The sequence below is a fragment of the Polyodon spathula genome, chromosome 24 (assembly GCF_017654505.1).
Source record: "Polyodon spathula isolate WHYD16114869_AA chromosome 24, ASM1765450v1, whole genome shotgun sequence".
NCBI lineage: Eukaryota > Metazoa > Chordata > Actinopteri > Acipenseriformes > Polyodontidae > Polyodon > Polyodon spathula.
The window spans coordinates 19,810,788-19,836,086 of NC_054557.1; the positions used below are offsets into that span (position 1 = coordinate 19,810,788).

At 40.3% G+C, this 25,299-nt stretch overlaps 1 protein-coding gene across 4 annotated transcripts; it reads left to right on the forward strand.

Annotated features, from left to right (window-relative positions):
- The first annotated feature begins 40 nt into the window (after window positions 1-40).
- On the forward strand, window positions 41-23,444 carry LOC121298652 (myelin-associated glycoprotein-like). Of its 4 annotated transcripts, none has more exons than XM_041225809.1 (11): window positions 41-274; window positions 12,798-12,870; window positions 13,324-13,689; window positions 14,361-14,657; window positions 15,283-15,540; window positions 15,924-16,184; window positions 16,493-16,783; window positions 17,947-18,046; window positions 18,523-18,616; window positions 19,426-19,482; window positions 21,227-23,444. In XM_041225809.1, exons 2-11 carry the CDS (start codon window positions 12,822-12,824, stop codon window positions 21,386-21,388), a joined length of 1,935 nt encoding a protein of 644 aa, XP_041081743.1. In that variant the 5' UTR covers window positions 41-274; window positions 12,798-12,821; the 3' UTR covers window positions 21,389-23,444. The 4 variants fall into 4 exon arrangements, with proteins under 4 accessions (XP_041081743.1, XP_041081742.1, XP_041081747.1 ...); XM_041225808.1 differs by lacking the exon at window positions 41-274 and adding an exon at window positions 4,797-4,884; XM_041225810.1 differs by lacking the exon at window positions 41-274 and adding an exon at window positions 10,641-10,659.
- The last annotated feature ends 1,855 nt before the right edge of the window (window positions 23,445-25,299 follow it).

Sequence of the window (25,299 nt, forward strand, 5' to 3'; positions counted from 1 at the left end):
CGATTGAAGACAGGACCTATACCACACTCCTCTAACAGAAGGCTGGCACTACACGAAGAGCGCTCTGACGGACACCCAGAGGAGAAAAAAAGGCTCCTATTTCCAGCTCAAACCAACCCCAGCATCGCGAGTGTGCTTTGAGCGCACAGTAGGATCTTCGAGACAAACGCATTTTCTTCTTCATCTCGGAGCTGTGAGGCACAGATGTCTGGAGAGATTTACTGAGCAGCTGTTATTGCTTGTTTGGTCGTGGGGCAGTGATCACTGACAACAGGTAAGACTATTATATTTCATTTTGCTTTTTTTTTTGCTGTCTGTTTTTATAGCGTGCATAGACACACGCTGTCGTATTCTGTACTTATTGCAAACACAACCTAGATTTTTAGAACTGAAATGTACAGTAGAGCCTACCATAGTATCTGTATATTTTTTGCCACTACTTGTTTTTAGAAATAACCAAATTTCTGTCAATGTACTTTTAAGCATACAACAAAACGTACATCGATATCCGTGTGTTTTAAATATCACTGGGACTATAGTGTAATTGTGCCACTACTGTATCAATACTGTAGCTACTTGTTAATGGATTTATTATTTATAAGTCTTGAAAGAGCAACTACAGACACAATTAAAAAACAAACAAACAAACAATTTAAGTAAAATATGTTGTCCGAATTGGGATTCCTGTACAAGACAAATGTATTTAACATGTCCCTGTATGTTAAAACACATGCTAGTCATACTTGAACATCAGTCGTTTTTAGGCAACTGGCCAAGAGACCATTTCACTTAATCATGTGACCACATGATTCAAATGTGTTTAAGGCTTTTTGCCAAATGACAATATTTTCAGTGAATCAGACCATAGCTAAAATCACTTTCACAGGATAGCACCCCCATCCATTTCCACACACATGGACTGTTAACTACAATTAGTTGGACAACTAAAACAATTAAACTATCCAATGACCAATATTTACTTCAGACAAAAGGTACTGGAAACACATTTTGCTAACAGTTAGGTAGCATTTTAAACATCACTCACTTTATTTCACTTTTTACCTAGCTTATATCTGAGAGGTCTGTATGCCAAATAAATTAAAAAAATAAATAAACCCATATAATTGGTCAGTGAAGCTAGGTAACTCCAGGACAGTTCAGGGTTAGCTTCTACTTACACCCCAATGCATTCCGGTACTTTTTACCTGTCTCTGGTACCTTTCACAGCAGGACTACACTTCCCAGAATGCATTGGGAGCGTGAGTTGATAAGCCTGAACTGTCCCAAACTCTCCAAATATAGAAACCGTAGCTGAGAGTTCACCATATTGGTAACACCAAATCCATTAGTTTTGACTATTCCTTGCACTCTTTTCCAAACGATTAACAGACTTCATAAAGAGCCCTTAAAAATCCAGGTTGATAACGTGCCATATGATGAGCTATACTTTATATTGGCTATGGCGCCGCTGTAATTTTGAATTAATCCAGACGCCAGTCTGGTCAGCCATTTGTCTCGCACTAGTTCTAGACCAACCCTTCTACATCTTAATCACTACAACACCTTTTAAATCTGTTTCCCGTTGCGTCATCTTCTCACCCTGATGCCTCTGTTAGTAGAGTTCATGCATAGTGGTAAGATGATTGGTTGGATGGTTTTTGCATTAACGGCTGTGGTTTGAAGAAGCCCACACTCTTTGAAATTCTTATTTTAAGACACTGGGGGTATCTTTACAGGTGAAATAACCTTTCGAATTTTGATGAGCAGTCAAAACTTTTTTTTTTTGTTAAACCATACAGATGACAAGAGACTTCTTAGAGAGCCGTATGAAAAATAAATAAATAAATAAAATAAATGCTCAATCTATTAAAACTAAACAACTGACCGATTTGTAGCAAAGACGATTTTAAAAAAGGGATAAGGCTTAACCAGAAAGATAGAGTTGAATTATTTTTGTGCTCATGTGTCATGTTGAAGTACAGCATCAATTTACTTTCTTTACCAAAGACTACCGACCAACCTTGTAGTCTTTTAAAACAGATTAAGCTCATTGAAAGGGGCACTTTCAGTTGGTTTCACAACCACTGATTAGCATTAGACTACCTTTGCCTAAAATAACATTAGGTCGTCCCAAGTTTAGTGCTAAACTGGGGCTGTGAAACCAGCCCTTTGTGGTCGAATCAAAAGAGCCATATAGTAGAGTTCAGTAAGCCATACAGTTAATTATAGTTCCATTAACAACAATGATACAGTGTGCAGACATGAATTCAAACTGGTCCACAGACTAAAACACAAAATAAATAACTTTATAACCGCCTAATATCCTAATAGACTGGGGAGAGGTCTTTTCTAAGAGCAAGTTGCGAAATACGAATAGACTTGAGCACAAAAAGTCCTTGGCAAATTCCCCTGAGCCGTACATCTCAAACATGTAACAGCGGTTACAGCACAGTACAGCTGCATGAACAAATGTATTCACACACAAGCACACTTCACACAGGCCAAGTTCTACTCTACTGTGGGGCCACCCCCTTCCTCAGAGAGGAAAGTTGGGCCTGCTTGGCCTTGCAATCCCCAGCTTCTCTTACTGTGAGAGGCTGTCTACAAAGGTGTTAGTTAGGGGTTAGGGATGTGGATACCTGTCAACTGCTCTATCCCCACCCAAAACAAAAAAACAACCTAAGAAGCAGCCAAAATAAACCCTCAAAACAGACTAATTAGCCAGGAAGTCACAACAAAAAATAAACAAATAAATAAACTAACATAAAGAGGAAAAAAAGACAATAACTAGTTGGGACTTTGGGGGTTACAAAAGCTTCCAAAGCTACTGTATGAGTGAGACGCTAGTTCCTATAAACAATGCTCATGATGTCTCTTGGACAAATCTGTCATCGTCACACAAGCCTCATTGTCTTGTGCCAGTGAGTTCCCTTGATGGTACAATTGGAGCCTGTCGCTGCGTTAGCCGCGCAGTTACCAGCAAGTTTGTACATATACATAATTGTCTAAAAGCAGAACAATTCCCTGCTTCTCTTCTTTCAAGATTAGATAATCTGCTTCAGCTCATTCCCCCAACAGTCCACACCCACCCTTATTGTTATCTACAGAAAGGATTTGCATGGATCCATAGTGCATCTCTCCAAGCTTGTGGAAGTACAGTTCTCCCAGCTGTGCTGTTAGTAAGCATGATGCAAGTGTGTACACGTGCGTCTGTCCCCGAGCGACTGCGTTCTCTTGTCGTAGGTGTCCTTTGTTTAGGGTTATCAGATTTTCGGGCTGAAATACTGGAATGTTTTTTTTTCTTCAATTTACTGACGCCATTGCAGCTGTGAAGCCATTAAAATAACTATGCATAATAAGAACCAGCGAGTGTGTTTATTGTATGCTTATCAGTATTCCTTGACTGCCTCTAATCAGGGAGAGAGTGGATTTCTTACTCACTATCAGCATGATTAAAGGTAGCCACCGAACACTTGCAAATATATATATATATATATATATATATATATATATATATATATATATATATATATAAAAAAAAAATATAAAATACAAAATAGCAAAACCGGGACAATTTAACATTTTTTATGTTTTTGACTGGGACAAAAAAATGAAGGCTGAATACAATCCCAGTTGTCCCAGGACATCTGGAAACCTTTTCCAGGTGAAAAAATTCACTTTTGCGATGGGATTTTCCAAATCTTAACTACTTTACACTAACCCGAGTTGGCCAGATACTGCATTGCACACTTGCAGAGAACTGGGATGCAGCGAGCATTAGGGAAGGATTTGATGCGATGCGCGCTGATGCAAATTGACAAGTTACCAGAAGGCAGCATTTAGATACGAATGGTTCGGATCCCACTGTTTCACAAACGACTGGGACGTGGACTTACACGGCCATCTGTGTTCTAGCATTGAAACTGGAAAGCCCTACTTGAAATAAAGTCTGTTGTAGACCTTGCAGTTGTTTGCCACAGAGAATGCACTGAGCCCCTTTCAGAGTGATCCAGAACAAATGCATCCTTGTTTAAATTGCACCTGGAAGGCTCTCCTCAGAATATTCAGTATGTCACTTTTTATTGCGTTATTTTCAAACCAAGGAGAATGGCACGTTTTTTAAAGTTTATAACTGGTGGTTATTCCAGGTTACTGTTTCATTCACACACACACACACACTGACACACACACACACACACAAACACACACACACATAATGAATAAGCTCTAATTCAAACAATGCACCACTGAAATCATTTACTGCAGATTAAAACAAAGTGGAATATACTGAAACAGACAGCAATAGTTACATTACACACCAACGCAATCAACAGAACAGACAAGCTGAAACGAAGTGCATCATTCCATCAAGGGGTACTGTCAGTTACATAAACCACAAGAACAAAGCTTGACATGCTGCAGACTAGCACAGAGAGGTACGATAAAGTGCAGTAAAATATAGAAATGCTCAGTATAACTGTGGGAACACTGCAAAAGGACTCTGGATTTTATTATATATTTGCCCAAACTGTATTCACAGTCCAGAAATCCTGAAAAAAACAGAGAAAAAAGAAACATTATTATTTTGGAAATGCATGAAAGAGATGGTCTTTCTTTCTTTTTCTTTTTTTTAATTCTAAAAAGTCTTCTTTGAAGACCATTCGCTCTCACAAAAGAGCTCTCATTGTGCTGATGTCACAACGTGGGAATTTATGAATGATCCTGTTAAACAATGGCTGTAGAATCTGGCCTGATTACCATACAGGGAGTGATGTGTCGTGGTACAGACCCACTGAGCAATCTGAAAAATACAACACAGGAGCGCTCAGAGTCTGCAGGGTAAGAGACTGGAGAGTAAGGGGAGCGATTAGCCTTAACTGTAGGGTAAGTTCTTGCACTTTAGAAATGGAGCATGAAATGTGTATATTATTATCACAATGATAATAGAAATGTGTACAATTTTATCACAATAATAATAACAATAATAATTTTAAGTTGCAAAAACTAAAAAGAAACTATTTACTTAAACTGTCTTAAATGAAATGAACGTGGTTGTTTATTTCTAGTTTTGTTAATTGAACTTTTATTTCATGTTGAAAAAAAATATTTTGCTCATTTGTGTAAGAGGTTTTGAAAAGCATATATATATATATATATATATATATATATATATAATATATAATGGTTATATATAGTATATATATTTATATAATATATATATTATATATATAATAGGGATATATTATATATAGATATATATACATATTATATATATATATCTTTAAATTATCCTCTTTACCAGGGATGGTTTATTTTTACAATTGCATCTGTAAAGGGTTAGGCTTAGCGTTAAGATTAGGGTCAGGGTTATAGCATGCAAAAAGACTTGCATATTAAGTACATTGTAACTATGCATAATGTGTATTTATGTGTAAGTACATGTGTATTTACTAAGTAACTACTATGTAACTAAACTGTGATTAGAGACACTTCATGTGTTACCCCCAATTTAGGGACCTGCGTTTCAAAACCTCTACTGGTCGTCAGGTTTGGCTTGCTCTTGGCACTTGGTTTTATTTTGTAGCTTTTAGTTGTGATTTATTTGGGTGAAGATGGGCAGGAAATAATGTAGGGGGTTGGTGCTTTTAAGGAGAAATACATTCAAAGTTCTCAGTGTAGTTCCTGGAATAGTGGGTGTGTTTTTTGTTCTGCTTACAAGCTATGGAAATCGCAGTATTAGCATGAACGAAAAATACAGTTTATGAGCATGATTACCAATTTCCGAGATAGCAGTGTGTGTAGTCTTCATTCTTTCAACAAGCCTTTTTATACCTGATCTGTGGTTACATCATTCTTCAACAGTTCCTTCTTCTGCAACTTCTCTCCATTGCAGCTTTTGTACACCCCCCCCCCCATCCTTCTAACAACTCACAATTCGTGCATTTGACACCCACACTGCTAATAAGATCATTACAACAGATTACAAGAGAAGAGCACCAGGCACCAACAACTTGCTGATAACAGTTTTGATGTTGTACAGTTGTAACTGGATGCTCTGTGATATGAGATTGTTCATGGTCATTTGCCATCTTGACGGCCAACTCAAGTGAAATAAAAAAATAAATAAATAAATAAAAAAAATTAAAACCAGCTGCTTGATTACAGAACTGCTGGACCTTCAGTGCAAACAGAAACACATTTGTTTATTACAACACGCTGCCAAATTTCTGACCACATTTAAGCTCTCCACAGTCACTCCGAACAACAGTACTGTGAAGGCAAGGGCTGGTGTAGGGAATTCAGCGTGACCCTGCTGACAGTGACTCAGGCGGAAAGGAAGAGAACCAGAAAGAACTGGAAACTGTGGGCAACCTACTGGGTGCCATCTGGTGCCTGACAGAGAAACTCAACTGTGCACAATAATCCTGTCAGCCGGTTACCAGGAAATGAAGGGCTGCTAGGCTAGAATGTGTTTGCCAGCATAAGCACTGCTGTCCTTTTTCAAGGGTTTTCGATCAGTTTTAAAGGGGTATAAAAACTAGACTTTAGAAGTATTTTTGCCCCTTTTCTCAGGCTTACATTTTCCTCGGACTAAAGCAATCTATCCCTCCACACTATAAATGTGCTTCCTTTATAGCAGGATACTCATGGACTATATTGCTTACTTGGACAAGTACTTATTTGAAATGATAATTGCAAGGTGTACAAGGAGACAACAGTCTTCCGAGGGAGACAGTTGTTAATCTCTGGAGTTCTAGTTTTTATTCAGGATTTTGTTGTTTGACTGCGATCCCTTACAGAGAGGTTCTGGTTTAAATAAACAGTCACTGGGTACCCCAGAGTAGCTCACCTGGTAAAGACACGGCCTCGTGGGGTGCAGGGTGAGCCAGAATTAAAAAAAACACAACATATGAACATCATCTAGATATTTTATTTAAGCAAAGAAACTACAAAATGATATTGCAAAATATCGTGCTACAGGATTTCATGTTAGATTTTTGTCAGTTTTTCCGTCTCGGAAAAACTACAAAGCATTATGTAACTCAATGTTAACAGCGTTATTCAGCAGGTTTTTGACTTTATAAATCAACATTAGTTAATTCTATAGGATGATGCAAAGTTTTTGCCCGTAGCTGTAGATATGTTGTGCATATACTGAAATAATGGAGGTAAAGTGAAGTACCTAAAGTAATGAAGAATAATGTACTTTTAGTACCAAACCACCATATTCATTCTATATTGTGATTTTTATCAACCTATTCCCCAGATTGGTCTGTCCCAACACAGCCGGCCTGACCTTTCAGAGTTCTACTCTCCTGCATTTATAGAATGCTTCTGTAGGTGTTATGCTAAACGCGTGCCTCAACGTACAGCCCAGTGTCCCAGTGTGAGACATTCATGAAAGCTATTCAGTGGATCCACCCACAGCCGCCATACAGATAATATAGGGTCTGTTTGACAGCAGCCCGGAGCAGTGGTGCGTGCTTCATAGTAAGATGTAAATAAAGGGTCAAGTGTTGTACAAATACAATGTTCCAGCATCTTTCTGAGTCGCTTGTATGGAGTGCAAATATATACTGCCTGGCCACACAAACACAACAGAACAAGTGTCAGGTCAAAACAGTTAAAGGGATTTAGTGGCACCAAAAATGAGTCTGTCGAGTTATACCCTTATAAAAGTTTCCCCATAGTAAAAGCACAGGAAAATGTGTAATTTACCTCAGAAAAAATCATAGTAAAATGTAATCAAGCAGAGTCACAGCACAGTAAAGTATAGGGAAGCATTGTAAAGCACACAGAGGTCTGGTGAAGCATAGGGAAGCATTGTAAAGCACAGAGAGGTCTGGTGAAGCATAGAGAAGCACTGTAAAGCACAGAGAGGTGTGGTAAAGCATAGGGAAGCATTGTAAAGCACAGAGAGGTCTGGTGAAGCATAGAGAAGCACTGTAAAGCACAGAGAGGCCTGGTGAAGCATAGTGAAGCACTGTAAAGCACAGAGAGGTATGGTAAAGCATAGGGAAGCATTGTAAAGCACAGAGAGGTCTGGTAAAGCATAGGGAAGCATTGTAAAGCACAGAGAGGTCTGGTAAAGCATAGGGAAGCATTGTAAAGCACAGAGAGGCCTGGTGAAGCATAGTGAAGCACTGTAAAGCACAGAGGAGGTCTGCATTGTAAAGCACAGAGAGGTCTGGTAAAGCATAGGGAAGCATTGTAAAGCACAGAGAGGTCTGGTAAAGCATAGGGAAGCATTGTAAAGCACAGAGAGGTCTGGTAAAGCATAGGGAAGCATAGTAAAGCACAGAGAGGTCTGGTAAAGCATACAGAAGCATTGTAAAGCACAGAGAGGTCTGGTAAAGCATAGGGAAGCATAGTAAAGCACAGAGAGGTCTGGTAATGCATAGGGAAGCATTGTAAAGCACAGAGAGGTATGGTAAAGCATATGGAAGCATTGTAAAACACAGAGATGTATAGTAAAGCACATTAAAAACCATGACAAACCATCCATAGCATAACCAAGGCAAAATCATGGGAAAACTGCATAATCACTGCAAGGGTAAATACAGTGCAATCCGCTCAGTGCAAACATTCACTTGTCATGGACAAACGTAAAAGGCCCATTATAATGTTTGCTTCAAAATCACAGTTACACAGAGGACAGAAAAGTCAGCTGCCCATTCCTAAGAGAAACTTTCATACCCCCCTCACTTCAGAAACGTAGCTTTTAGGAGTCATGTCAGAAGCAGGCGCAGTTCTTTAAAAAAAATTGTAAAAAAAAAGTTACAGTAATTTGCATGGTGATGAACAATGATCAGAAGTGGTGAAAATGATAAAGAACAATCAAATATTATAAAAAATAGTATGATATAAAATATCCCCTTAATGCTGACAAAATGCTTTGGCCCTGAGGACCACATTATGAGTACACTGGACATGCAGAAGAAGGAACTGTGCAACAAACACATTTTCTAAGATGAACCTGTGTGGGTATGGCATGCTGTGTCAGTCCCCTTGTAAAATCCTTTGCTATGTGTTTTCCCAGACAGCCTGCATAAGTTTCTGCAATTGCTGGTATGAAGCGTCCAAGACAGCCCTATTGTAGTGTCAGCCAATGGCTGTCTTTGCCCAGCCTCCATCGTCCAATAGGAGAATCGCCTGATTCAATCATTTGATGCTTGTTTGCTTGAGTTAACCCTTGGATTGGATTCCAGTTGACAAAGAAATCTTGTGAGTCAATTTGAAACCTTTTCCCTTCTAGCTGTGTCACTGTGCCAGTGATAATATTGTTCTATTACAATATTAAGCGTTTTAAAGTCAGATCAATTACTGATTAAAAAAAAAATACTTTGGTGCAGGGATAAAATACAAATTGTTAAAAATCGGTTTCAAATCTCAATCAAATCCCAATAACGCTAAGAACCTTGAAGTGTGTTCATAAGTGAAGAAGCTTGTGAACTAAATGCTGTCCCGCCTTTTTAATCAAGCTCTTAACATTACCAAAAGACAGTTATTGACAGATCTCGCATTCAGTGGCATAGCCCAAAATCTGAAGACGCCCAAACGCCACTTGTAGCACAGGTCTACAAGTGTTTCCACAAGGGGTCTTTCTCCACCTTGTCAGAATGCTTTACTTCATCTCCCTGGAAGTTCGTGTTTGTGACCACAGTTGTAGTCGATGCGCTGTTGCTGTCGTCTTCATCAGCATTTCTAGCCCTCTTAAGGAACTAATTGATAAAATAAGTTCCTAATGCTGTTTTCATTGCACCCGGAGGACAGCTGACTGAATCAGAGAGTTGTGCGGGAGACGTGAGTCATGGTAAGCGCTTTGTGATGGTGGTCCGCAATGAAAGGCGCTATATAAAATAAAGATGGATTGATTGATGTGACTTAGCTTTCGTATTATGCAAGTTCTGGCTTGACTACATCACTGCTGCCTGTAGAAAATAGTATCTGAACAGCGCCAAAATGTCTACACCACTTTACATCAGAGGTCAGTTTGTAAGGAACAAGTAAGATAGGCAGGGCCAAAACCTTGAATAGCCAGGTTTTAAACTCTATGATGCTTCAATGGAACCTGATGTACAGACCTTAAAACTGGGGGAATTGAACTGGTAGACTGGGACGGTGTAATTATTCTGGCTGCAGCATTTTGTACAAACTGCCCCTTCATTTTGGCACATGGGAGGTCAGCAAGCAAGGAATTAAAATGAGCCTTCCACTGAAGGTTACAAAAGGTTCTCTGCGTCAGAATCTGTAACAGCAGCGCACCGCAAAAAAAAATCTGTCAGCCGCTGCTCCTCAAACGTCAAAGCAAGATTCAGAGAAGTGCGATCGGCACAGGTCGTCCGCGCCCCGACAGAACCTCAACGCGGACAGAGGCAGGACTGTTCAAAGAGAAGCGAGGCGTGAGAAAAGAGAGGAATGTTCGATGTGGGATTCGTTGGCCTCCTCAGAAATGTCGGATGAATATTAAAACCGGCCCACCGGAGCAACGGGAGCAGCTGCTAGCTCTGCGCCTCCTTCTGCTCTCCAAGCTGGCTTGACTTACCTACTCAAGGCAAGCAAGGGGGGTGTGAGGATTTCCTTGTGTTTTTAAGCGGAGCCGACTGAAAACAAGAAGTGGATTTACGCAGTGAGCAAAGGCTTTAAAAACAAGAGGAGGCAAGTCTTTTCTTTATCTTTTTTTTTTTTAATTTTTCTGATTACAATCAGTATTGCAAGGCAAAGTGTCTGTCCTTACCATCGTCAATGGTACTACAATGGCAAAGCAGTGTGATAGGGGACAACTGTTGCACGAGAGTAGCTAGGACTGTTATAACAGTATGGGGTTGGCGGAGTGAACATTGACCATTTTTCTGGACAATTGTATCACAGTGGAATGAACACACACACTGCTAGCAGTCCATCACAGTGCTATGGTTCAATATTAGTACCAGTGCCATTGTGCGACTATGTAATATATCTACTGTTTACCAACGTTTAAGGCAAAGTTCTGTTTGATGTATACAGTTTCTGTGTTATATACAAGTTTCACACTATACTCTGATTATAGTATTATAAGAGGTGTGTATTATATATAAGGGATATAATTCAATACTGTTCAGTCATGCACATTATATTTAAAAAATTACGGTAGTAGAGTTATTTATTGCAACAATTTGTATTATTTTCCTTTCCATGTGGTTTACTGTATAATTCTCGCCTGTCAGAGAAAAAAAGGACTGGATCTGGAATCCGGTGTGATCCGGCACAAATTAACTCCTGCTTATTACATCGGCTGTTTTAGAGAAGCAGACAACTTAAGTATTTTCGGAGCAGATTTTGACGAATCGTTCTGCAGGCACAAATGCAAATGCACAGTTCTGAGTTCTAAGATAAGTGTCTTGCACCTGCACTAACTGTTTAGAGATTAAAACTGCCTGCCACTTTGTTTTTCTTTATCATCGCTCAGCGCTCGCTCATTCGCTTTCCAGCTTGTGGTTTCTTTTTTTCCAAAGCTTTGATTAACAGGAAACCACAGCATTAACCAACGTGAGCTGAAATCGCAGAGCACAGTGTAGAACTGCGGTGTGAAGCATTCAAGAAAGCCTTCATGCTGTTCGTCTTGTAGAGAACGATCGTTGTAGTCTTAATTTAGTAACATAGACTCCTGTGAGCATCATAGTGTTCTCCTGGCACAGTACAAGATGGTACGTTGTCTTATCATTTAGGTGGATCTCTTCAAAAAGGCATTTTTTTTTATAGCCCAGTCCCTGATCTCTGAACGGAAATAAGTAAGATTTAAGCGAACTTGTTGTGTGATACACTGCCGTTCCGGTGAGATGAGATGAGGTTGCAAGCTCTAAAAGGAACCTGACTCTTGCATTGTGGTTAAGGAGCTCTCTTGCAGGGTCGCTGGTGTACAGCTAGCCTCTGCTCTGTTACACACTCAGTTCCCTGTCACAGGCTCTGATGGAGGAGTCTTGGCTGGCTCCTGGGAGCGACTAGGCATCTCGGATCAGATTGAGAGCCTCGAGGTGGTGACACGGGTTGCCTTCATCTGTGTTTTAATGTTTATTTTTGCCAAATTATTGGAGATCTCCTAATAAACTAGTGTCACCCTTTTTTGGCGTGCTATTGTAAGGGCTGATTTTCAACACAAGCTTGTGCATTAACGTCTTGCACGGGGCAAAGCACTTTTAAATGAATCTCATTGTTATATATCTATGATGGTGGGTTTTTACAGCTAGAAGTAAGACCGCAGTAAATGTGTGTTCCAGTTCTCAACTCATTCTGGTCACTAGTTCACCTGCAGTTTTGTGTGTGTGTGTGTGTGTGTGTATATATAATATGGCTGTTTCTCTCCCTGTCTCACTGATGTTGGTGTTCGTTGTTAGACACACTGTATTCTTGAAGTAGAGCTTCCCCTAGTGATGATAAAGGACATAGCACTAGGACTACAGTAATGTGCAAATTTATCACAACGCCCCATTGCTTCTGTTGTTTTGACTTATGCATATGAATTAAAACCACTGGAACTGAAAATCTTGGAGCATTGTCAAAAAATAGGCACATTAGTGATTGTCTAATTTAATTGATGACTTTAATAGGCTGCACATGCAGTTCATTACAAATAATAAGAGAAAAGGAACACAGAGCCGCAAATAGTGAAGTGCTCTAATAAATATGCACACTGCTGTATGAGCCTCACCTGAGGCAAAGTGAAAATAGAGACTAGAAAGCCTTACTAGACATACTGTTCCTCTTCTTTCCTGATGTTTGAATGGTATCCAGTCTGTCTTCTGTCCTGTTTTTTACAGTGTGGCAGATAATCTCAGAAGACCATGTGGATCTTACAGTTCATCCTTCCTGTTTTATTGCTAGCCTTAAAAGGTACGTCATTTTCCGAAAAGAACAAGTGCATTTCAAGCTGTGTTTTATAAGTGAATACGTTGTGTGTCTTATTGTCAGAAGAGATGTCGTCGTGTGTGGTTCTGGGCAAGCTAGTTTTGTCATTATAACTTATATCACAAAAACTAAGACTGCAATCAGAAACTACTCTTAAACACAAAACAGTGTTGTCATTTTTAACTTTCGAAAAAATAATAACTTGGGACAAGGTTTTGCGAATAGGACTGGATAACAGTGTTGGGCTGACACACACAGTCTGCTTACGTGCATTCACGTTTGTTTTGCATAGATTTTCTGCGGACCATTGTAATTACAAATGACACAATTAGAATTGTAATTGACCCCTGATTGGGTACCCCTGTGCTGCAGTACGCTCTGGGAGCTCTGTGAGAGTTTGCAGTGTGTGGATCATATCTATGTGTTACTGTGTTCCAGGTTCTTTGGCGCAGTGGACAGTGTGGATGCCGAAGGATATTTCCACGATGAGGAACTCCTGCGTTGTGATCCCGTGCACTTTCATGTTCCCCTCCAGCGTCCGGCCCTACGGGGTCCATGGCATCTGGTACTTTGGGCAGCCCTACCCAGAGCTGTACCCGCCCGTGGTGTTCAAATCCAGGACAGAGATCGTTCACGAGAGCTTCAAGGATCGCACCAAGCTGCTGGGCGACTTGAAGCAACGCAACTGCACCCTGCAGATCAGCAACATCGGGATGGAACACAGCGGAAAATATTACTTCAGAGCCGACCTGGGCAGCTCCAATGTCTACACCTACCCCGATTTCTCAGAAGTTAAAGTTTTGGGTACAGTGTGCTTTTTTTAAATACACACGTACAGTGGTGTGCACATGGGTTAGAACACCTCAAGATTTGTCATATGCTCTCCCTGCCTGAATTAAAACCTCACGGTGGGAGAATTTCAATTTTCAGTACTCGGGAATAAATGATTTAGAAATAGGCACTCGTGTGTGAAAATGTTAGACCACTTTGTGCTTTAGTCAGGCATCTTAAACGACTTCTAAAAAGCCTCCTGTATTTTATCATTGGTCATGTACGATATATAACTTGTATCAAAAAAGCAAAGATTGCATTCAGAAACTGCTATTAATCAAAACTACAGAAGCGATGGGGTGCTCTACTACATGTGCACATTGGAATAGTTATTTAAACGCTTCATTGCCCTTTAATCGCCCTTTCATTGACAACTCATATTTAACTTCCTGCTTCTGCGAAAAAAGTTTTGTTAAAGGAAAGTCTTCACCAAAAGTCGAGGTGTGCTGACACTCGTCATTGCCTTAAAGAAGTATTTAAAAATCAGGCAGGTGTTAAATAAATCCATTCATTAAATGTGTTGATTTCAAAACAAGATTATTTAAATCTTTACGTTTTTTTTTTTTTTTTTTTACCAAAACGCTCCTTCTATAGAAGATCCTGCGGCTGCTAACTGTTGCGATGTTTTGCTTGGGCTCTTTCAGACCAGCCTATCATTAACGTGCCAGAGGAGGTGGTCAGTGGCTCACCTCTGGATGTCACCTGCTACGTTCCTGATAACTGCCCCGACATGACCCCAGAGATGAAGTGGTTTAACATTGAGGGGCTGGAGGATCCTGAAATCTCCAGTGACTACATAGAGGACAGCAACACAGCCGTCATGGCTGCTGTATTGAGCTTCACCCCCTCCTACTTCCATAATGGAAAGGTCCTGGGCTGCCAGGTCCAGTATCCCAACACCTCGCTGTCCTACGAAAGACTCATTTCCTTAGACGTGAAATGTAAGCGTTCACACGTTAATCGCTCTAATGACTGTGTGTTTACATGGTAGTTACATAGAGTATGTCTTTCTGCACGATACGTAAGTACACAATTGTGTCAAAAAAGGTTAAGATTAGGTTGAGGGTAGGGTTATATCGTGCAAAAAGATGTACACATTAAGTACATTGTAACTATGCATAGTAACATTGTATTTACTAAGTAATTACTATGTAAATACACAGTAATTAGAAACATTTAATGAAAAGTGTTACTTCGATGTTTTAAGAACCACCTTTATTTATTAATGAGTATTTGCGCGCTGGTACTGTATAAAAACAAAGGTGGTTCATTTTGTGTGAATGGTTAGTTAGGGTTAGGGTTTGGCTCACAGGGTGGCTTAGGAAATTATTTTTTGGATATGATTAATAAAAAAATTTAAGAAATAACTGCAAATGAATAGGACGCTGTATTTGGATATTTAGAGCATTCCAATAGCGGCCAGCCCTTTCATAAACTGCTAACACTGGGATTCCTTACAAATCCATGATGTCATTCTGCTACTGGGAGATAGTATAAAATAAGTAGGGGTCTCGCTATGGGCAGGCTAGCAAGCTGTATTGATGTGTCTCTTTGTGTGCGTGTCAGACGCCCCCCGGGAGGTTGAGGTGAATGAGTCCCTGGATGTGATGGAAGGCATCAATGTCTACTTGTCCTGTACGGTGGACAGTAACCCACCACCGAGGATCACCTGGCTTCAGGAGGACACCTTGGTGTGGGAAGAGACGGGTCAGAACTCCACCCTGGTGCTCATGGACATAAAGCCCAACCAGGAGGGGCTCTACACCTGCATTGCAGATAATGACTACGGAAGCAAGAACAGGTCCTTTTACCTCGCTGTCAAATGTGAGTCTCCCCATGACCTGCCATCAACATTTCATTGATAATATTACTGCTATAGTATTGACAACCAATTAATATTGTGCGTCTGTTGCCGTAGTCTTGTCTCTTGATTTATCTGACTTGCGCTCAATTTACGGTGCAGGATTTTGCAGTGTATATAATCTACATGGATGTGGAAGTAGAAGATTAAAACATGGGATTAAACTTTTAGTGTCCCAGTTGAGGCATATTGAAATCCTGGGTGTTCTGAGCGTAAAAAAAAAAAAAAAAAATTCTATAAGATTTCTGTTTCTTATTAATGCAAATGATGCAGTCGCCTTCTGGGTAGCTAGACCCCAACCGAAATGAAGCCAAGCCTGAATCTGCATGCGTTCTTCTCTCCGCAGTCCCTCCGCGTGATCCCTCTGTGAACTCCTCCCTCACAGTCCTGGAAGGCAGCTCCGTCATTCTGCACTGCAGCACGGAAGGGAATCCAGTGCCCACGCTCACGTGGTTCAAAGACGGGACCCTCATCAGCAATATAGTGGCGTCAGACTTGAGTTTACTGGAGATCCCCGACATCTCCTACGAGGGGGATGGGGAGTACCGCTGCCTGGCTGAGAACGAGCATGGCAGAGCCAGCAGCTCCATCAACATCACTGTGGAATGTGAGCACACCTCATTGGCTCACCTCGCCTTCTCTTGGTCTGTCATCTCTGGACTGATGCAGCTACCATTTCACCTATCAAACCTAATAGGAAAATTAGATAGATGTATTTTAATTGATATCATTGTATTAATATAATAATTATATAATGTTTTTTTTGCAATTATTTTGGCTACGAATTCCCTTATGAGACAGCTCTGAGATTTGATGATAAACGCTACCAAGAACAGGGAAAGAAGTGGACTGAATAGGGTGAAAAGGTCAATAAATGCCCCTTTAGCACTAACAAATCAGTTTTCTGCTTGACAGACGCACCTGTATTTCTGCCGGAGTCGAAATGCACACTGATCCGAGATGGCATTCAATGCGAGTGCATAGCATCAGCGAACCCTGAGCCAGCGATCCAGTTCCACCTCCCAGACCTCAACATCACAATCAACGAGACGGAGAGCCAGTTCAATTACTACTCCCACACGGACGGCTACATGACCACCAGCATGATCAAGCTGAAGGAGAAGCCTTCCTCGGGGCTCCACGTCTTGTGCACCGTCTCCAACATGTATGGGACAGAGACCGTCAAGCTGGAACTGCAGCAGGAAAGTATGTGCTTCCTGGACCTGTCGTTCTGCACAGGTGATGTTGTAGGGCAGGGGGGGGGTCAGACTCAGCTCCTGGAGGGGGGAGGGCCGCGGTGTCTTCTGGCTGTCGTCCCGTCCGAGCTCTCAATGACACAATTGGTCAATTTGTTTGATTAATTGAAAAAATGTAGCTTAACCAGTAAATATCAAGAAATTGAGCGCTTCTACTTAAAATACATATGAGAGCAACTCAAGCAGCACAGTGTTTCACAGGTAGTGTACCTTGAGTAAGGTCAGAAAGACCTTGAAAAATATTAAACCCTTTGGCCCTCGAGGACTGGCGGCTGACACCCCTAGGGCTGGGTAGTGTATTGGGATAAAAAAAAAAAAAAAGGATAGCGATCAGGATTGAAGGCGAAACAACATTTCAGAAAGGAGATAATCAATAGATTAATTTAGCAATTTATTCAATTGACAGATAAACATGCCTGTAAATGATGACGTTGTTATTTGAATTTGGCCCATGGCCTTGCCCATTGGAGCGCGTTAAAACTGGCTGGCAAAACTATGATGAATGAAATATATAAATTTAAATGAAAGACTATTGCCAGCGGGCAGGACAAGTGGCAACTGGGGCACCTTCCCCCTAGCCAAGGCATGCTGCAAGGTAGAGGCAGGGGAGGAGGGGGACCAAGCCAAACGATAAGGGGGCATAGGTGAAAGGGGTATGGATCGGGTTTGATGATTGCTTGTTTGATTAATTCTCCTTTCAGAAATACAACCAGGTTTTCGAGGGTGTCCCTGTGGACATTAGTGTCATAAACATAACATAATTCCATTGGCTCGTTCAATTCTGCACAATTGGGAGACCCCAGACTGAAGGTTGAAGAATTGGAAAGAATTTCATATTTTTTTATCTTCCGATGGGGACACTTTTACTTGGGATAACATGAAGAACTCCCTCGTTGCCCTGAGATTATTTATCTTTCGTTGGGAGGGGAGTGTGAATGTTTAGACAAGAACAGTATTACCAATCCTATCTTTTGCTGTAGTGGAACTGCATATTGATTAAACCAAGCGCTCAATGTCTTGTTTGCCTGAAGGGTTAAGGGAATTGACTGTGTAACACTCAGGCGTGCGCTGCGTTCGCACACAGATGCAATTCAAGTTTTCTTTTCCTTTCAGAAAAGTTCATTTTGGCCGTGGTTGTCGGTGCCATAGGAGGCGTGGTCGTTATTGCTTTCATAATCGCGGCTGTGTGCTATATCAGTCGCAGTCACCGGAAGTAAGTAGCCGATAGACCATGGGGAATATTTTCAAAGTGTTCACTCCTGTGTTTCATTAACTTGCAGTACTGAGAAGCACACAAACGGAGACCTTGAGTTAGAAATATTAGACTAAGAAGAGGGAATACTTTTTCTTGGACTAACTAAACAAGAATCAATCGCATGATTTCGAGGTCTCTTCTTTGGTTGAAAGGCCTTCGGATGAGGTCCTGTTGTAAGTGACCCAGCAGCCGCACTTTTTGGATAAAAGCGTCTGCTAAGTGACTAATCAATAATAAAAAAGTAGAAAAGGGAGCTTGATTTCTTCATTGGATCAGTAAATATCAATCTCTGTTTTACTTTCACTTAGAGTGTAACATTGCCAACATATACCAATCCATTTTAGTCTAACGTTCTGCGACTGCCCCCAGTAGTTGTGGACGTGATTCATAGCATTGCTTCCTGCTCTTTCCAAAGCCTCTTCTTTCCTTTCTAGGGAGAATGGCGCAGGCAGCGCTAGCTTTTCCCAGCAACCAGAAAACCCTCCGATTCTCTACAGCTCCGTCAAGCATAACCTGAGGAAGAAAGTGGTGAGTACCATGCCAGTCGGATTCACAGAAACAGAACAGACTTTGAATCAGAGCTGGTTTGGTTGACTTATAGGGCTAATGATAAGATATTTTCACTTGCTTTATATACTACAGTCACTTTTACATAGTAGTTACTTAGTAAATACATGTGTACATACACTTAATTACAATGTTATTATGCATAGTTACAATGTACTTAATGTGTAAATTTTTTCATGATCCTAACCCTTTGCTGATACAATTGTGCACTTACATATACCATGCAAAAAGATTTACACATGAAGTACATTATAATTATGCATCATAACATTGTAATTAAGTGTAATGTAACTACTATGTAACTACACACTAATGAGAGACACTTAATACCTATTATTCAAACTACCTGTCTTTTAGAAACAAACCCAGTGGTTAAAATTATATGTTTTTGATGGAATAGTTAGTAAGGTTGCCACCTTTTAAACCTGTAAGTTTACTGTTTATAAACATTTAGAAAAAAACTATAAACTAACTGACCAGCTGACCAGTCTGTCTCATTTATCTGGGGCTTGTTTTTGTATTGTGTTGCAATCTCATACTTACTCAATGACATTCAGTCCCATTATTAAAACAACCAGGCCTCGTTTCGCCCAGATGTTTGCCGCACATGTAGTTCTCTTTACCTGCCCTGCAACCACAGGTGTATCTATCCAAGCAAGTGAAGAAACTACAGCTCCCAGAATGCACTGCAAGAGCACAATGCACCACAAGCATTAATTCCTCGTATACCCCTGGACTGTACTGTTGTCTTTGTTTTAACTCTGTAACAGATTAAGACAGAACTTTTGGGCACAAAGTTTAATTCGATCCTGGAAGAGCCATACATGGTAAGGCAATTTAAAGTGAATAACTAATTTAGAACCATCGAATGTCCCATTTCACCTTCCAACACAGTCAGCCTTATTTATCCCATCATTTACCTGGAACCCAGACTGACCCGTTGTTCTACATGGTTTTCCATTCAGTATTAAATCCCAAACATAACCATTCGCCAGCTTTTTGTTCTTTGGTTTGCGGGGTGCTTTAGTAGAACTTAGAAAGAATCGCTGATTGGATTGTGATTACCCATTTCAGTGCTGTTTTTTGTTCTATATTATTCTGTACATTCTGTTGCCCCGTGTCATGGTCAGGGGTTATATTGTGTCGGATCGCACTGGATCCCAGATCTGCTACCTTTTTATCTGACAGGTGAGAATTACACAGTTTGCAGATGATAAACCGTATGGGTTAAAAAAAGTGCAGTAAAACACTCTTTCCTGTTCGGTGAATTGAGTGACTTAACTGTACTGTAACAACATATTTTAGAATGGGATGTCTAGGAGTACAAAAAAATGACCGCTGCCAAACTGAAAAAAAAAAGATGAGAACTCTTAACAGCAACTGGCTCGTCGTTGTTTCATCAGATTAATAGCCAGACCAGAATGTTAAAACACGCCCAGGCAAAGGTGGGCACGCAGCTACCAACATCAGCAATGAGGCACCAAACCCTGATCCACAAGCAGATGAGAACATGAGTCATAAACGGGAGCTGCTGTAAATCGAGGTCATGATATTAGGACTAGAAACAAGAAAGCTATCCCTGTTCTTTAATTGTAAGATGCGGGACCTTTTTTGGTTACAACTGCACCCCTTGTCATCATCTGTATCATTCAGGTAGTTAATACTTGTTGCTTACTCCATCTGAGGTGTGTAATGGATTATAACTGATCACTTTGTTCTTAAACGCTGCTATAATGAAATGTAATTCCCTTTGAATATGACCTGCTATATGGTGTCTTCTGTAATCCACAATGGTTTTGACTGTTTTTTCAACAAGAACAGCACAGAGTAGGCAGATAACTGTTTGGTTACCATTTGTTAAAGCTGATAAACTAATTGAATGCGCCAGGCGACATCAAGGCCCTTAGAATTGTTTTAGTTTTATTTGATTATGTTATTGTAAGTATCTGCATCTTAACGTTACCTTTCTGAGTTTGCATTTTTCATGGCCATGCATTCTATAAAAAAAACAAAACAAAACAAACAAACAAAAAAAACATATTCATTTCAAGCACTGAGGGTTTGCTCTGTGTTGTGGGTTCAGGAGTTTTGTGGTTGTGTGGGATGAAAATTAATTTTTTTCAAGGGCATGTCTTTGTGAAGTTGCTTGACTTGCAAGAACGTTTCTATCATTGTCCACCCTGTTAGAAATAATAATCGAATAATAATGTGAACTACACGCCAAATTCTCCCGATGTACCGTATATAAAAAACACCACCACAAACCTGCTCAACTCGGATGCAGGCATAAGCTTTCTTATTTATGAACGGGCAGACAAAAAACAAAACTCTTCAAATTGAAGAAAAAGAACACATTTAAAAAACCAAAGAAATTCATCACGTCGTTCACACCTATTGCTATTAACGAATAAACTACACTTAATAAGACTAATTCCCAAGTTTTTGGAAACGCTGGTAAATGTACAAGCCCTCGAAAACCTGAATGAATTATGGTCTGGTTATGTACAGTCGGTTCTATGCGTTATTCCTAATATTATTAATAACAAAAATATGTTTCTACAACTGTTGCAGGGTGATGAGAATGACTACCAGAATATCGGCGGCCTCTCTGAATCAAACCAACGCCAAGATGACGTGAACTACGCCTCTCTCGACTTCTCTGGCAGGAAAGCAGCAGAAGCCTCGGCTCAAACAGACAGCGGCAGTGACTACACAGAGATTAAAACCAAATGACAGATTCTGTACATGTGATTCAATCCGGCAGCAATCTCTCGCTCCCTCCCTCCCTCCCTCCTCCCTTTCCCCAACACTGACTTCCTTCCAGTAGCTTGGAATAACACAGCAAGAGCAGGAATGAATTGCCGATTTGAGAATTGTGTTTTTTTTTTTCTTGTTTCTTTTGTTGCCGGGTTGCTAGGAGAATGTCCGAACGACAGATTATGGGGTATGTTATGATTATTTATCAACAGCACGTTGTTCTCAGAAAATTGGCTGAAGTAATCTTCTTGTTAGTGTTTACTGAGAACTCACAGCAGTGTACGCGCATTAACTGCAATCCCATTGGCTGATGTTGTTTTGAGGACATTTAGAAAGGTTTATTTCATCTTTCTGTTACATCTTTCTGTTTATTTCATCTTTCTGTTATCTTTCTGTAATATATGTGCTGTTTTCTCTTACGGTTTTTATTAACTGTGCCGTCCCGCCCCAAAACCGGCTTCACTTGTCCTACCAAATATGTCAAATTGTTAAACTCAAAATTGGTCAAATATAGTTGGCTTATTACAATATTATCTTCTATTTTAAATTGAGGGCAATTACCCTCAAACAGTGATAGCTACAAACATTTCAAAGACCTGGTAGAAAGCGCTATCTATCCAGAGTCTAGCAGGCCTGAACGTCTTCAGACGTGTCAAAGCCTACCAGTTACTCTTGTGATATATGTAAATACCTTGCACGATTCACTAAGTGTTAAACTAGCGTCTAGTTACCCTAGTCGTAACCTTCTATAACCTGTTTTTGTTTGATGTTGAAAGTTTAGAACTGACACGACTGTATCTAATATAATCTTTCTGACGTCTTTTAACCCTGTTCCGTGTTTAAGGTTTGATTTATGTGTGAACTTTCTAAGACAGTATAGATACCATTGTGTGTTTGGTTTTTCTTTTGTAATTGTCAGTGGACATGACATGTACGTGACTGTGTGGATTCACTTGCATTTAATGCGAATTTAATATAGAGTCTAATCCGACTGCTCAGTTTATCAGCATTGTCAAGTGTGTGTATACCTTTCTGGTTTTACCAGAGGAAAAGTTACATTTTGCATTTATTTATTGAAGGGGCTGCCTTATTATTTTTTTTGTTTTTATCTCTATTGTTGCCATCGTTTCGAATGTATCCATATTTCTCTTATGTGCTGTAGTGTCTATTTGGGACCGGAAGTCAATATATTATTTAGAACAGAGTTCTATTCTCTACAAATGTCTTTTGCTTAAGAAACGGAATCTCGTATGAGGAAATGTTACTCAGATTCCTAGTTGCTTGGAATTATTATTAATTAGTCATTTAGCAGGCACTTTTATCCAAAGCGACTTACAGTCTAAGAGGTGATCTGTGCATCAGAACTGCTGCTGCAGAGTCACCTCGGTTTCACACAGAGACGGAGCACAAGGAGGGGAAGTGACTTGCTCAGGGTCACACAGAGTGAGCTGGTAGCTGAGCTGGGATTGGAACTGGGAGCCTACTGGTATTAAACCCTTTTCTTTAACCACTGAGCCACAGAACCTATGACAAAGTCACACAATCGTGTAACACAGCAATGTGAGAAACGGTAGAAATGAGAAATGCATTAACCAGCAAGTTGGAAACGTGATCCCACAAGAGACGACTAAGCCAGGTTATGTGGTTTAAATTTCTACCGTGCAAGTGAAAAAAACAAACAAACAAACAAAAAAAACTTCAAGTATATTCCATCTCCCTACAGTACATCATCAATTCAAAATGAATCCATATTTACTCAAAACACTCATTTGTTATTACGAGATCTGCAAAAGTGAGAATTTGAAAAGATTCTTAGTTTTTTGTTTCTGTTGATAGGTTAGCAATGAAATGGATTTCCCTGGTTTTCTTGTCTTGCATTCAATATGTGTGCTTTGGTGCCCTATTTTCCTCCAATCTGCATCCTGTACTTTCCTGAATATGTTTATAATACTTGTATATAAGAACCCTATAATGTATTAACTGAATGTATTGAATGAGTTATTGTATTGGTCAATAACACTTTTACACAGTGCTTTGTGTCCGTGCATCATTATTATTATTATTATTATTATTATTATTATTATTATTATTATTATTTTTATTATTATTATTACAATCAATGAAGCAGGTATGCCAAACAACAGCTGAATGGAATGATCTGCTTTGTTATGCTATAATGATGTGACCAGACCATGTTTCAAATCTTAACAATCCTTACCATGTGTCAGTTCCAAATACTCCAACATTACATTCTGCATTCTACAGCTTTCACATGCTTTATTGTTGTACATCTAAGGCCAAGTTACCTAAGCAGCTCTACTTGTGTCAGAGTCACCTCCAGCAAACTGGTTTAACATTACCAATGCACTTTCATCTTACTTCTGTTATACTTGTGTCACAGATGGACAATCATTTGAAAGAAAACTCATAAATGTACACAGTCTTTGTGTGAGTTTAGAAGTGTTAAAACATCTACTTCTGGTGTTTGTGTAAGTGCCTGTGTGAAATTATCAGGAATCTCTTTTTATTTCCTTATAGCAACCCACACCCACACTGAGACGTGCACACACACACACCGCTGCTTAAATTTTCCTCTGTGGTCAAAATGCATGCAAATTGGCCACTTAATATCATGCAGTTTACTCACAGTGGGAAATCCATACATGTTAAGCCCCCTTAAAATTAAAAAGTGAAGACACTGCTTTGCTGAAACACATTTTGGGAATAACAATAGGATATGATCATCTGTAAAGCTGAGGGAAGAGACCAACGCTTTTTCAGGAACAGCGGTTTGAAACATGGTTCCAGGAGACCAACTTTGAGGCAACTGTCAGCTGGTTCTTTTAGTTTTAGTCGCACATGTCAATCATATCCTGTGTTTTAATTCAGTTACTGTACTAAGGACACGAAGGGTGGTCGTCCGCTCGTCCCGCGCGAGGAGGGTTATGATCAGTGGTCCCAACAACCAACCATGATATGGTAAATGAATGTGATTACTCTGACCGTGAAAAGCGCAAAAGGCTAGGGGAAAGCCTGAAGGGTCCGGCGCTTGAAGTTATACAAGCAGTACAGGAAACCAACAGTGATGCATCACCACAAGATTACCTTAAGGCATTGGAGAACACTTTTGGTAGTATGGAAAGTGGGGAGGATTTATATTTCCGTTTCCGTGCCACTCGTCAACAGACTGGAGAAAAGTTATCAGATTTTCTCCGCCGTTTGGAGAGGTTGTTGAGGAAGGCAGTGCGAAAAGGTGGCGTAGAAAGTTTCAAAGCTAATAGAGCCAGAGTAGAGCAATTAATCAGAGGGGCCCACCCTAATGATTTAAAAATAGTTCACCTGCGGCTGAGAGAACGCAGGGAGGACCCTCCATCCTTTCTAACCCTCTTAAGTGAAATTAGGAACGAAGAGGAGCAGGAGGCAGTGCGCCACCCAGTGGATGTTTCTGTTCGTACAGTGCAACCAGCTCAGGGGCCTACTATGGCTAGTACTGAACTGGTGGGTTTGAAGAACCAGATTCGAATTTTAGAAGAAGGTATGATTTCTTTAATGAACAGAGTTAGTCTTGCTAGTGAGGAGCCATCAGAGGGAAGAGGGAGGGAATTGGCCCCACCAAGAAGTAAGTCTGCAGTGCACCGTGAACTGGAGACTGAATTGTGGAAACAGGTTCAAGAACTAAAACAGGATGTGGCCTCCCTCAAAGTGGATCCCATGGTTACTGATAAAACAGAAATCTTGCACAGCCAGCACAAAGCAAAATCAGAGTCTGGTGGAACAGGACAGTGGAGGAGACCCCAGAAGACCAGTGGATGGGTATCGTTTTGTTTCCGGTGTGGAAAGGATGGGCATATGGCCGCAAAGTGTGATGCTCCTGAGAATACCCAGTT

What these genes read in the sequence shown, in the direction of transcription:
- LOC121298652 (XM_041225809.1), top strand. Translation starts at nt 12,822, where the DNA reads ATGTGGATCTTACAGTTCATCCTTCCTGTTTTATTGCTAGCCTTAAAA. An exon ending in CATCAACATCACTGTGGAAT is followed by an intron (nt 16,185 to 16,492) that starts GTGAGCACACCT and finishes TCTGCTTGACAG; the next exon opens with ACGCACCTGTATTTCTGCCG. An exon ending in ATAACCTGAGGAAGAAAGTG is followed by an intron (nt 18,617 to 19,425) that starts GTGAGTACCATG and finishes ACTCTGTAACAG; the next exon opens with ATTAAGACAGAACTTTTGGG.